At 49.7% G+C, this 14,239-nt stretch overlaps 1 protein-coding gene across 1 annotated transcript in view; it reads right to left on the bottom strand.

Moving 5' to 3' along the window:
* Positions 1 to 14,239, bottom strand: part of CRTAC1 (cartilage acidic protein 1) — a 143,011-nt gene that overhangs the window by 2,596 nt on the left and 126,176 nt on the right. Inside the window, exon 15 of the mRNA XM_026446548.1 lies at positions 12,405 to 12,548. Coding sequence (XP_026302333.1) covers positions 12,405 to 12,548 — 144 coding nt within the window. The remainder of the gene's footprint in view (positions 1 to 12,404; positions 12,549 to 14,239) is intronic.

Here is a 14,239-nt window from a genome sequence, read left to right as displayed (position 1 = left end):
AACCTAGCAGAGTTGTGTCTTGAATTTTATAATTTATTGAGCACCTACTATGTGCCGGATACTTGGCTAAAACCATACATTAGAGCTGGGAGGGGATTTAAAGATCACTTGAATCCTGTCACAGAGGTCCAGAGAGGGTGGGTGACTTGCCCCAGGCCACACAGCTGGTTGCTGATGACAGGGTCCAAGCTTGGAACCCAGGTCTCCTGACTCAGTGCCCACTCTGATACCACAGGGATGGCACCCAGATGGGAAGCTGCCCGAGGCTGCAGGGAGACTGGGGTCACACACTCAGGTCTGTTCCTGGAGAGGAGCTCATCAGACTGTGGGGACAATGGCTCCAGCCTCTTGGGTGGGGGCTGGGCAGTCCCCTCTGGGTGGTTCTCATGTTTGTTCTTACTCTGCTTAGGGCAGCTTGCCTCTTGCCTGAGCTGTGCGCAGCCTAGACTCACTCCCTCTGCTGGTACCTGGGCCGTGTGTGGGTTGCCACAAGTGAGGGTGTTCTCTCACGTGAGGGCGGGTTCATTCTGTTTTGGGCTAGGAAGTTTGCTCTACCCCGAGGCCAGATTTGAACTCAAGCTCAGCAATTCGAGAGAGGAGGTCCTGGGAAGGGCTGAGGATTTACTAAACCGGTAAAACCAAATCCAGGTGCTTATCTGACTGACAGGCATTCGACCCTTCCATTTTCAAATGGTAATCATCATAATAAGCAATAGTAGCTGACGTTTATTTAGCACTTCCTGTGTGCCCGGCACTAGGCTAAGACTCTATATATAATTAGTCATTCGATCCTCACAGCAACCCTCCATGGCATGGATTCTTATTTCCCATTTTACATATGGGGAAACTGAGGCTCATGGAAGTTAAGTAACTGGGAAGTTGCAGATCTTGGCTTCGAATCTAGGCAATCTGACTCCAAACTGCAGGGCAGAAGACAGATCCAGCCTCAAGAGACCCTTTAGCAGCTTGAGGGCCTCAGCCATCCTGGGATTAAGATCAGGCAGATTCCCAGGGAAGGAGTTGGAGCTATGCCTGGGCTTTGAGGCAGGGCTGGCACCTCCACTTCCAGGGCATCACGGGCGTGTGCATGGGCTGTGCTTGCAGGCATGCGGGACCCAGAGGCAGCCGGTGAAGGGTAGTGGGGAACCCGACTCACTGTGGGCCTGGGGAGGTGTCTCTCTGCCGGCTTAGTTACAGGCAGTGGTCCGTCTGTCTGCGGTCTGGCTGTAGCCGTGTCCCTGCACCCACCTTGCCAGCCAGGGACAGGCCCTGTCAAGACCCAGGAGCAGCTCCAGCCTCAGCCAAACTGTCCCCCAGGTCCCAAGTGAGGCCCCAGCCACCCAGGCATGCCTCAGGAAGCTCCTGCTGCACACGCTCCTCTCCCTGCGCCAGCACCCTGCTATCTGGCTTCCTTCCTTTGGCCGCAGGCGGGCTGTGTGTGAAACCACAGGGTTTACAGAAGCTCGAGGTGCCACTGAGTGGCAGAATTGTGCACTGCACTCGGGGAACCAAAGGTGGAGGCAGAAACAACTATGGCTGTTGTGACACGTCCCCCGCGGCTCCCCAGCTGGCAGCCACTGCCACTCGCAGAGACTTTTCTGCGGCTTCCAGAGGTGCAGGGCAAAGGTGGAGTCCGGCAACTTTCTCCCTAGGGCCAGCCCCTGGGCTGTCTTCACGGCACCAGTAGCCTGGGAAACTCCACATCCCTTTCCACACCTCTAGAAGGACTCACGATGAGGGGGGACCAGGCAGGAGGCATCACCACCTGGTTTGGGCTTTACTATTCACCCAGGGATAAGGCAACGCAAACACCACTCCACATCAGATCTGAATTTGAGCTCTGGCTTCACGACATTAACCCATGAAGACTCTTGGAGCCTCAGTTTCCCCAGTTGTAAAATAAGGAGACTAATACCTCACAGAGTTATTTAGACCCGAGGTGTTCAACCTGGGTGGCAATGAGCGTCACCCAGAAGCATGAAAAATGACCGATGCCTGATCCTATCCTCAGAGACTCTGATTTAAGTATTTTGGGGGACAGCTTGGGTGTCAGGATTCTAAAGTTTCCCTGGTGATTCTAACGTGAAGGTAAGGCTGACAATCCCTGGTTTTGACAGTACCTATAGCCTATAAGCCTTTAATACACCTCTGAAAATGCCTGAGACCTGAATAAGAAGTTTATGGTTCTACAGAAGCAGTCAGACACAAAAATGAGTATGTACCGTGTGACTGCCCTTATAGGAAACTCAAAGACAGGCCAAACTAGCCTTTGATTGGGAGTCAGGATCAAGATTACTCTGGGTGGGGGGTAGCAAATGGATGGGGACCTCGGGGGCATCTGGGAGCTCAGGATGTTCTGTTTCTTGAGCAGAGTGCCAGTTACACAGGGGTGCTCACTTCATGAGAATTCACCGAGCTGTACACTTAGGAGCTGCGTATTTATTTGTCTGTACCAGTGATATATTTCAATAAAATTCACCAGAAAAAGCCTATTGGCTACAAAATAGGAAGAGAAAGGACAGACTTGAAATTAATGTTTTGTTAAATATCTGGAAATGTAACACATATGCCAAACAGACAACTGCAACTCTATGTTACGTGTGTGTGTGTGTGTGTGTGTGTGTGTGTGTGTGTGAAAATGTAATGTCTGCCCCACTGAGGGTGGGGCCTCTAAAAGGGAAGATCCCTGATGCCTAAGAAAATCTGAAAACAGCCCAGGTTCACATCAGGAGTTCTTAACCTCGACCCGAGTGCATTCATGTGCATATTATGTGCCATTATCTGAGGAGAGAATCTACAGCTTTCAGCAGATTTTCAAAAGGGTATGCAACCCCCTAAAAAGGTTAAGAACAATTGGTTTTGAGGAGTCAGTGAGAAACTGGCCGTGAATGTGCTTGGCACGAAAGAGGTGCTTGGTAATGTCAGTTTCTTTCTTTCCTTTCAGAGCCCAGCCTTTGGGGGTTTCCTCATGACCTTTCTTGGGAGACTTCTAGGAGGATTTATTCTCCTGGCAGTGCCAAGGGCAGCCTGCACCAAGCTCACAGTTCTTCCTGCAAGAGGATGTTCAAAGGGCCTGTCATTTCAGCATCTGCTGGACAGCAGAACTTTGTGTGTAAGGTCCTGGAGCTGCGTTGGGTCTTGAATCAGGGACAATGGAGGAAGTGGGAAGGTGTGAAGAGAGTCAGAGGGCTGTGCCAGCTGCCCCCCTTCCCACCTCCAGCAATTCACTTAACTTTCCTGAGTCTCAGCTTTGTCATTATGAGAATACATATATGTATAAATAATCATCTGTTTCTCCAATGTAAGATATTATTGTTATTGCAGAAGTGATACTAGGATCTATTATACGATGGCCTCATGATATAGATTTATAGCAGGCTTCAGATTCTGGCATAGAATAAACAGATACTTATCCAAGGGTTCACTAATTCCCTAATAAATGCCAGGAACATTCATGTACATTATTATTCCATTTAATTCTCGAACACTGGGGTGTTGAAATCTTATTTTACAGATGAGGAAACTGACGTTCTAGGTGGTTAGGTAGCTTGACAAGGGCTAGTAAGCGTCAGAGCAAAGACTTGAACCTAAGTCTCTGACTCCAAATCCCACTCTCACTCTGCCACAAGAGTGAGATGTGGGAGATGAGAGACTCTGTTCTACCTGGATTGACTCATAAATATAGAAGACAGATTCCAGACCAGAGAGAAACTCGTGGGCAAATGTATCCCCAGAAAAATTAGCTTTGCAGGGGCATGAAGGTGCTAGTTATTTTAGAGTAATTCAAGTTATTGATTTCTGTAATGGAAAAGTGATTGGGAACCAGCTACCACCTGAGAACAGTGCTGAGTGAGTCCCCAAGAAGGGGGAAATGTTACACACAAGCTTACACACAGCTTACAAGACCTCAGAGATGGCGAGGGTCCTTTCCCTGCTGCCCGCAATTAATCAGTACACTTCTCAAGGGCAGGGAGCCTGTCTTACTCACTCCGCCACCCTCACTCTCACCTCTCCCTGTCCTAAGTGCTTGTCACAGGGCTTGGCCCTGGCCAGGTGAATGGAAGATGCTGCCCATCTCAGGCTGGCAGGAAGAGGCGAGCATATACAGATGTGCCATCTGCAGACCCGTGGGGCAATGTGCCACTGAGAAGCAGCTCAGAACCATGCAGACAGGCAGTGGTCACTGAAGGATACAATTCACCTGCAAGTGGTCACCTTATAACTCAGTAAAAGGGTGGATGCAGTGGTAGCAACTGCATCCTGAGCTGGGCAGCAACTCTCAGTGGTGTGGCCCTGGCTGTGACATTGTGACTCTGCTCATGACCTCTACCTATCCTGGGAGAGGAGGGGAGCAAGCGTGTGTCCCACCCCGGTCTGCCCTGCCTGACACTCCCCAAACACCATTTCGAGTGGGGAAATCCTTCTGGTCCTGAATGCTTTACCTGAGAGATCTGGGCCTCAGGCCCTAGAGAGTGAATTACTGTGAGTGAATCGCTGGCTGGCTGGCTGGCTGGCTAAGTGGATGGATACAGAGAAGATGGGTGTAGAGAGATGACGGATAGATGAGAGATGAGCGAGAGGCCTGCCTGGCTTGAGATGGATGCTGGCAGACCCTGGAGAGGCAGGTGAATGGATGGGTACCGATCGCCCCTGGGCTCCCCAGTGCAGACCTAATACAGGGCTGGAGCTCTTCAAAGGGAAGATGCTGTGTTATCCCAGTCCCCACATGAACTCCACATTTGTAACTCTGAGTGATGGATGTGTCTTGTTGGGAAGAATCCTTATAGTCTAATATTGTCCCAGCTAATGGCTTATGGATTGTTGTAAAGTCAGGCATTGCTGGAAGTGAAACCAGGAGGTTAAAGGTCCTGGTACAGATTTTATGGCAATATCTGCATTTCATCAGTCAGGCACTGCAGCAAGTACCTTATAGGCTCGATGAAGCCTCACGACAACTCTATGAGGATTTTATCACTGCCTCCATTTTGTGGATGAAAAAACTGAGGCTCAGAAATGGCAAAACTAAAGGCCACTTCCGAATGCCTGGGTGGAAGTTCTGGCCTTCAAGTCCATTTGATTCCAGAGTTTCAGTGTGAAGCGAAAATTTTAAGGACAAGTGAAAGGGAGAGGGGAGGGCCATAGGATTTGTGCACCGCTCTAAGAAAAAACATGGCATTTTGGCACATGCGAGACACCTTCTGCAGTGGGAAGAGGCGCTGAGACTTTCCAATGACTGGGTGCCCTGAGGGCAGCCCCAGGCTTCCTTCTCCCTCTCTTTCCTCTGTGTCAGCCTTCGAGGGCTCTCAACCTTGAGTCTGGGGACCTGAACTGCAGAGAGGGTGTGTATGTCTGGCTCACTTTCCTTCCTTTGGCCTAAACTTGTCCTTCTGCCAAGGTCCCCACAAGCAGTTAGGGAACGAGGATATGCTTTTCTCCTATTCCAGGGGCTCTACAGCCAGGTCTGGGGTGGAGGGAGGGAAGTTAATCCTTAGATCTGTGGGGAGGGTGCTTTAATGACTCTAGGGGATGAGATCCTTCCTGGCTGCTCTGGGGCTGGCCATGAAGAACAAGAACCAGCTACCTTTAGCGGAATTATTCTGGCCCCAGACTGCTTTCCTGCTGGCAGGCAGGCAGAGGGCATGAGGTTCTGGGCGGGACATTCTGGGAACGGGTGATACAGATTCTCCATCTGCCGCACCCTTCTCCTGACCCTGCTTCTCTCCTCGCAGCTGAGCAGGCTCATCTCTGCATTCGGGACCTCCATTCAGATCTGTATTTAATCCCAGTTGAGTTCTTTGTGGCCGCATCTCAGCTCACTGCAAGCTCCGCCTCCCAGGTTTACGCCATTCTCCTGCCTCAGCCTCCCCAGTAGCTGGGACTGCAGGCGCCCGCCACCTCGCCCGGCTAGTTTTTTTTTTTGGTATTTTTTTAGTAGAGACGGGGTTTCACCGTGTTAGCCAGGATGGTCTCGATCTCCTGATCTCCTGACCTCGTGGTCTGCCTGTCTCGGCCTCCCAAAGTGCTGGGATTACAGGCTTGAGCCACAGCGCCCGGCCAATCCCAGCTGAGTTCTAAGGTCCAAGTGTGGTTCTTCTGTTACTTGATGGGCACGTATCCTGACTCAGTTTCCATGTCAGCAGAGCAGGAAGGACAAGCCCTGCCTCTCTTATTCTTGAACTTGTTCATATACTTGGGCTTCTGGAACACTTGGAGCTTTCTGGAGAAGGGTGCTGGGAGCAGCCTGGGGCTGAGCTCTTTTGAGGAGCAGCCGGCAGCCTGGGCAGGGAAAGGGACTAGACGGTGGCGCAGATGCCTTGGGAAAGTCGTAGCTCCTTTTTGGGCCTTGGTTTCCATGTCTGAAAAGGAGAGGATGGGACTAGATGACTTCTCAGCTGTTCCTGGATTTAAAGCTCTAGGATTCTGTGATTGTTGAGGGCCAAATTCCCAGGCCAGCTCACTAGCTCCCGGTGACCTCCGCTCTGTGTGGCCCAGTCCATGCCATGCCCGCCCAGCTCAGTTCACCTTGTTTTATGACTATTCTCTCTGGGAATGGCACCACATGAGAATTCAGCTGAACACAGCACAGCCCAGGCCCCTGGAAGGTTGGCTCTGCCCCTTATGGTCATTTGCCATCTTTTTCTGGTGAATCTGTCAGTTCCCTGGAGGTGGCCCCATCCTCCCCACCTCTCCCATCACAGGTGTCCCGGGTGGCAGCAGGGTGCACCGGGAAGCACAGGAGCTTTGGCACTGAATGGGCCCGGGGCTCCATCCTGAACATGGCTACTTAATAATAATTATATCTCTAATTCGTTGGGGACTTTCTATGTGCCAGGCACCATGTCAAGTCTAATATAATAACTTCATGAGGTATTTATTATCCCCATCTTGCAGATGGGAAAACTGAGGTTCAGTGACACTTTACCTACTTTAAGTCTTTGCTCAATGCCTCTTTCTCAGGGAGCGCCACCCTCACCCCGCTATTAAAAATGGCATTCCGCCTCCATCCTGGCCCTACCAGACGGCCTTGATGTTACTCTTCTCCAGCCCTCCAGAGTACGTATCATGCTGCAACATGCTACACACTTTCCTTATTCTGGGTATTGTTTAGTGCCTGCCACGTCTTTCTAGGGAAGGGAACTTTGTCAGTGTTGTTCACAGATATATATCCCAAGCCACTAGAACAACACCCAGCACACAGTAGGTGTTCAGTCACTGTACATCACATGAACAACTGGTTAAATAACTTCCTCAGTGTCAGTTACCTAGAGATTACACAGCATAAGGCTTAAGAACCCAGGTTTTGGAGCCAGTCATGAGTTTGAATTACAGCTCTTGCCACTTTAGCTAGCTATATGACTTTGCATAATTTACTGTTTCTGAGCCTCAGTTTCTTGGGTAATAAAATAGACTAATAAAGTTTATATTCTGGGATGGGTGTGAGGATTCATGGAGACATGGATGTAAAGTTCTTGGCATATGGCAGGCATTGCATAAATGTTAGCTGCTTTCCTGGAGGATGTTTTTCTTCTCTCTTGCGTCTCATTTTCCCTCTGGTGGCCTATTTTTTGACCACTTCACTGTCAACAGTGGTTCCTTGGAGGACAAGTCACCGTGGGAGGGGTTGGCATCATCTGTGGTGTTAACCAGCCCATGTTCTTTTGCCTTCCTTCCAGGATGTGCCTGTTGCTACGGAGACACAACAGCAACCCCTGGCAGGTTCCTGGCCCCTGTGGCTGGGATTCTGGCCTCAGAGAAGGCTGGCCTTGGGGACAGGGAGGCAGGGAGGGGCTCAGTTTGCCTTCTGGGCTGGAAGTCTGGGTGGAGGTATCAGCCTGGACTCTGTTGGAAGAACTTTGCTGGCTCCCTGCAAAAATGAAGTGCTCATCTTCCTGTCTCCACGGGGCTCTTGGAGTCCGGAGCAGAGTTCCTGCTTGGGCTGAGGTCCAGCGGCACTGGTCTGGGGGTGATGCCCAGACCCTGGGAGGGGGCCATAGCAGCCAGAGTGACATAATCAAACTCCTGGCCCTCAGAATGGCACCTTCCCAGAGTAGGGTTGGCAACCATGTAGATGCTTGAAGAGGCCTGGTGGATGGTTTACCATTCTGCCTCAGCGAAGGCTGGCCGAGCCCGCCTGGCAAGGGTACTCTCGACATGAGCGAGCACTGCCACCTCTTCTTGTAGACTTGAACGTGACCGTGGGGAGGACTGTTTCAGATCACTGGGCCTCCAGGGGCTCCATTTCCCCCTTCCCAATCTTGCTCTTGATTCTGGGCAGCATGAGTGACTGTGGCTTTTGCTTAAACCAATTCACCATCCCAAATGAAGAAGGGAGTGGTAGTTGAGAGTGCCAGCAGACAGCCAGACTCCTGGGATCCAATCCTGCCTTCGTCTGTCCGGGCTATGTGACCCTGCACAAACCATTTAGCTTATCTGTAAACCTGGGATAATTACAGCACCTTCCTCTAGAGATTATTGTGAGGATTAGACGAGTTGATTATTGTGAAGACTTTAGATTCAACCCAGACACGTCGAGCCCACTAAATATAAGCTATTATTGTCATTTTAAGGTGTACGTGCCTGTGAAGAGGGAGTTCTTGAGCAGAATAAAAATGGTATTATTCTTATTATTTGGTTTCCCTTGAAAAATGGGGAGCTGTGGCAGCACTGGCCCACCTTCCTGCTGGAGTGAGTTGCGGCTGCCTGGTGCAGGCAGGTGGGGCACCAGCTCCTCCATTTGCATAATCCCTTCCGGGTCCATTTCATTACTTGACTGCCCCTAAAGGCATTTGCTATTTTTGTTACAAATTAAAGTGTAGCATAAGCCAACAAAGATGTCAGGAGCCCGGGTGGGGCTACGGGACAAGGAAAAGACAGACTTATCTGCACAGGAGGGGACGGAACGGTTTGGGCTCCCACGGGTCTCAGAGAAAGGAATTAGAAGAAAGAGGGGAAGGGGAATGCTGAGCCTGGGTAGCTTGGGGGTGGCTTTGCACCCACAAATCTGTGCCTGGTATAGCACAGACCAGTAGATGCATTGAATTTGAGGCACCTGCTCAAAAAGCCTGTACTGCTACGTCAATGAGGAGAAGCTCTGTTTTTTTTTTTTTTTTTTTTTGGCGGTGGGGAGCAGGTAACTTTGAGTGGGTTCACTATCCACCTGTCCTCTGTATCTTTCAGCCTTGTATCTCTTGCAACACAAGCATCTTGGGGGCAGGGGATTTGTCCACCTCATTAGAGGGTCCCTATCACATTCCTCATGGGAGGAACCTAGTGCTTGTCATACAGGATATTCTCAGTAAATGCTTGCTGAATGAATATGTAAATGAATGAATGCAGAGAGCTTGCTTTCTGGTATAGCAACCTGAGAATTCAGTTTGACGTTTTAGAAAGCCCTTTGGTGTCCCACTTCTATCCCATGCACTTGGCTCCTCTATCTGGCTGGAGGGAAGGCAGTGTAGGGGTGGCAACCACATTACCTTCACTTACCATTACATACCTAGAGCCTAGCTCAGTACCTGGCACATAATAGGTGCTCAGCGAATATTACTTTCACTTACCATCTTACGCCTAGAGCCTAGCTCAGTACTGGGCACATAGTAGGGGCTCAACAAATATTACTTTCACTTACCATTGTGTGCCTAGAGCTTAGCTCAGCACCTGCACGTAGTAGGGGATCACCAAATATTACTTTCATTTACCGCTGTTACCTTCACTTACCATTGTATTCCTAGAGCCTAGCCAAATATTTGGCACATTGTAGGTGCTCAATCCATATTTGTTGAACTCATGAATGAATCAAATGGAAGCCTTATCCTGGAGCCTGAGTGCTGTAGTGGTGCTCTTATTGGCTGTGGGAACTTAGAACTCCTCTTTGCAACTCACTGGACCCCACTCACCCAACACGGTCACATGACACAGACATACCCTGTTACATAAAACTCAATGTAAAGGCATTCATGGTTATCACTTATAAGGCATCATCTGAAGTCTGCTGTCACCCTGAACCCCCAATGTCCTTGGCAGGCTGTCTCTGTAGTTGTCTTGTCCCTTATTTCTTGTGCTGTTGTGTATGGACAGTCAGTGGGCACTGTTATCTTGTCATTTACCACTGCATTTGGAACCATTCCTCCGTGGGTTTTGGGTTTTACTTATCTCGCTATCTTAGATACACTTTGTTCATTTTTTAAAAGGCAGCAGCAGCTTCCAGAAGGACTAGGGAATAGTCTGAACAGTGACAGAGCTGCCTGTTACCCCTCTGACAAGATGGTGTGGTGGGAAAGGGCTCCAGCCCTGGCCTGGGGAGCAGTGGGCTCCATGACCTTGGGCACAGTGACCTTAAACACTTCAGCTCTCTGAGCCTCATCTCTAGAGCCCTTTCAGATCTTTAATTCTATGTCAACACACAGGAATGGGCTTTCTAGAAGTGGAATGATTTTTAAGTTGGTGTCTGCTTTTCAGGGAAATTGTAGCTGTTTTCATTTAAAAACTTTTCATTTACGCTCCTGTTCTGAGTGTAAAAACAGCACTAGCTACAAGGAATTCATATTTTGTGATTTATTAGGAGTATTACTATGATATCAGAAAATGGCAGGGTTTTTTTTTTTGTTTGTTTGTTTGTTAAATATGTTTTTTAAAGGGTTCCTGCATTCTTAAGTGTAATTTTATTATATCCTGGGATGACTTTTTTTCCCTATGAAGAATAGATCTATGTTTTACAACAAGCCTTCACTACTGAGGCTGGTTGTGAGCATATTCTATGGTGTTACATCATTCCCAAAGGGTGTTCTGGCTACAGGAGTGTTCTATTTTCCAAGCAGATTGCAGAGACCAAGCAGCAAGGTTCTTTCTAGAAATCAGAGTAAACTGAGATGAGCCATGCCTATGTCCAGCCAGACATTGAGGAGTCTTAGAAAGGAAAGGCCCTTAGGGATATACCAGCCCAACTCTCTTGTCATCTACATTAGGGAAACTGAGGCCCAGCATGGAGAAGTGACTTCCTGCAGGTAAAAGGCCCAGAGTACACACTCCATTTCTGCCCCTCACTCATCACACATCCTTCACTTGGCCCAAACCCTGGTCCCCCAAATGTGAACAGTGTTGTACACAACCAGCCAGTGCTGGTGCCTGAGGGTGATACCTGCTTTGTGTTATGATCTGCTTGCAAAGCATCCCATGGTGGAAGGGCTGCTCCTAATGCAGCATTCCAATCAGTTCTACTTGCCCCAGGCCCTTTTTATCACCAGCTTGGCACTAATATCTAGTAGAGAGTTTATTGGCATAATTTCTTCATAAAAGAGGCTGGAAGGCTTAGCAAGTTCAAATGATAACATTTTTATCAAGAGTCCCAAAGGACCACCCTTTTCCTTCCCATCACCACCACCAACACCAATAAGGCTTTCTCTAGCACAGGAAATCAGGGGCAAAAAGCAGAAACAGCACAGGCCAAATCAGCAGGCACATGGTACATTATCAGATCAACCAGCAAGCAACCACCTGGGAGCCATCTTTGTTAAGGGCAAAATAAGGAGCTCATGAGACACTGGAGGATACAAGACTATCTTGATTCTTCTGAAGGAGTGAGGGAGGCTGGATGGGGTAATGGGGAGACTTTCCTTTCTGTTTTCTCAGAAAACATGCAAAGAAAGTCTTCACAAACAACTAAGGTTGCGTCAGTATCCCAACCTTCCCTTTTCAAAGATGGCCACCCCTGTTGTCCATTCAGAGGGAGCACGCAGCAGAATCTACTGGGCGTGGAGAGAGAGACAGGCAGCTGGAGAGAGATTTAGTTTTCCACAAAGGCTGTTAGTTTTGTTTTGTTTTTTCCTTTATTGATGGGATTTAAAGTGCATATAACTGAAGGCAAAGTCCAAGGCCTAGAGAAAGATATGAGGCCCGAGAGAGAGGCTCAGAGATTCTAAAGGCGGCGGAAGAATACCCACCTAAAAAGGCCACTTGAGCTGCAAAAAGGACAAGACAGGGAGATAGAAAATGGGAAAAAGAGAAAGGGGGTGGGGACGGGGTGGGGGTGGAGGAAGGAGTTTGGGAAGAAGAAATTACCAGTTTAGAAATTCAGTCAAAGATGAGTAGTAGAAGTTAGTTTATATCCCAGCTATGAAAATATGGGCTGACCTCAAGGTAGGAACAGTTGTTTTAGGAAAGGTAAGAAGAATGATAGCCTCAGGCCAGGACACAGCATCCCCTGGCCCTTCAGGTGATGGTAGAAGTGATGGGGCTTCTCCAAGCCTCTGTCATGGTCTCCCCTGGAGACCCAATGTAGGTCAAAGGAGACTCTATCCAGCCAGGAGAAGGAAGGGGTTGGGGACTTTGATCTGGGGCCTACCCAGAGCTCCCCAATGGAAGACAACTTCCCTTTGCTACTGGACTATGGCTGGGGCCCCACTCACCCACACAGGCTGTGCCATCCTCGTTGGGCTCGTAGCCCCGACTGCACCTCTTGTTGGTCCGGCACCTGTAGCTTCCATAGGTGTTGACACATACGGGCTTGTCTCGAGGGCACACGAATGGGAACTGGATGCATTCATTGGTGTCTGCAAGGCGAGGGGAACCACACTCACCATGAAGGTGTGGGGCAGCAAGTCCCAGCCCAGGCTCTGCCTGCCCCTACACTGTCTGGCTTTGGGAAAGTGCCTTCCTCGCAGAGCTCCAGTTTCCCTGCTTCAATTCCCTTGGCTGGCTCCTCTTGTACTTGATCTCTACATGCTGGGGGGCACTCAGGCTTGGTCCTGGGTCCTCTCTTCTATCTACCACAATTGTTCTAGGTGATCTCTTCATGCATGGATAATTCCAAAAGTTCTATCTCCAGTCACAGCCTCTCCCTGTAGCTCCAGACTCATGAATATAATAACCCATGACCTACTTGACAGCTCCATTTGGATGTCTAAGATGCACCTCGTGCTTAATATGTCCAAAATAGTACTCCAGATTCTGCCCTGCCCTTAAACTTCTCTTGCCCTCTGTTCTGTCTTCTCTAGCTCAATCAATACCCCCATCATCTATCAGCTTCTCAAGGAGAAATCAGAGCGACCCCGATTTCTCCGTCTTTCTTGCCCCCTGTGCGATTTCACAGCAGAGCCTGTCCACTCTTCCCCACAGTCCACCAGTCCACCTCTCTCTGTCACCTCTTTCTCATTCCTCTGCCACCACCAAATTTCCTGCCATTGGGACCTCTTGCCTGGATTTCTGCAGCTGCCTCCTCACAGAATACCTGGCTTCCCCTCTTCCCTTCAATTCACTCTGCAATTCAGCAGCTGAAGTGAGCCTTTAAAAACATGAATCACATCATATCACTCTCCAGTGTAGCCTACAGGGGCCTCATGGACTCTCCATCATCTCCAGGCCATACTGGCCTCCCTCCTTCTCCTTCGACACACGAAGCCCTTGTCTTGCCTCCCGCTTTTCACTCCTGCCTTTCCCTCAGCTCTTTCTGGGCCTGGATCCTTCTCATCCTTTAGGTCTCAGTTCAAAGTCTTTCTCCCGAGGCCCTCCCTGACCACTCTGTCTGGGATAGTCTCCAGGGAGCACCTTGCTCAGAGGGTTCTGAAATCATCTTGTCCAGCTGTGTGGTCTGTCTCCCTCTACTAGAATGGATGCCCCTCTTGTGGAAGCTGGGCGTGGGGGTGGCACTTGGCTTACCTCCCCAGTTCCCAGCATGACACTTGCTGTGTATGAGGCACATAACTGCCTGTTGGGTGATGAAAAGGAAGAGGAGGCTGATCTCAAAGGGTCTTTCCAGCAGACAGAGAAGACTCTGGAATTTCTATGCACCTGCACTGTGTGTTTGGAGTGGGGCCAGGTGGGGATGTGGAGAGCGTAGGGGAGTCATTTCCTCCTCCAGCCACCCTTGGCACCACTGCTCCTCCACCTCCCAACCTGTGCTCCTTTGTCCAGACAGTGCTCCCCACCAGAACCCTGTCTCCCCTCTCTGTGACTGCCAAACTCCTCCTCATCCCTCAGGGCCCAGGCTTGGACCTCACTTTCTCTAGGGCACCTTCTAGGACCCTCCCTATGCTGGTTTAGGGCCCCTGCTTTGTAGTCTCCAAGCCCCTGCCCTCCCCCATCTGGGCCCTGATCACACTGTGTGGTTGTCAGCTGTTTACTTGTGTGGCTCTCCATTGGCTTTTAGCTCCTGAGAGTGGTATCTGTCTTGTTTACTCCTGTATCTCAGTAGCAAAGGGCTAATGAGCGGCTGCAGAGTAGACTTGGGAAGAATGCTGGATGA

Source organism: Piliocolobus tephrosceles, chromosome 9 (assembly GCF_002776525.5).
Source record: "Piliocolobus tephrosceles isolate RC106 chromosome 9, ASM277652v3, whole genome shotgun sequence".
NCBI lineage: Eukaryota > Metazoa > Chordata > Mammalia > Primates > Cercopithecidae > Piliocolobus > Piliocolobus tephrosceles.
This window is presented reverse-complemented; position numbering and strand designations above follow the sequence as displayed.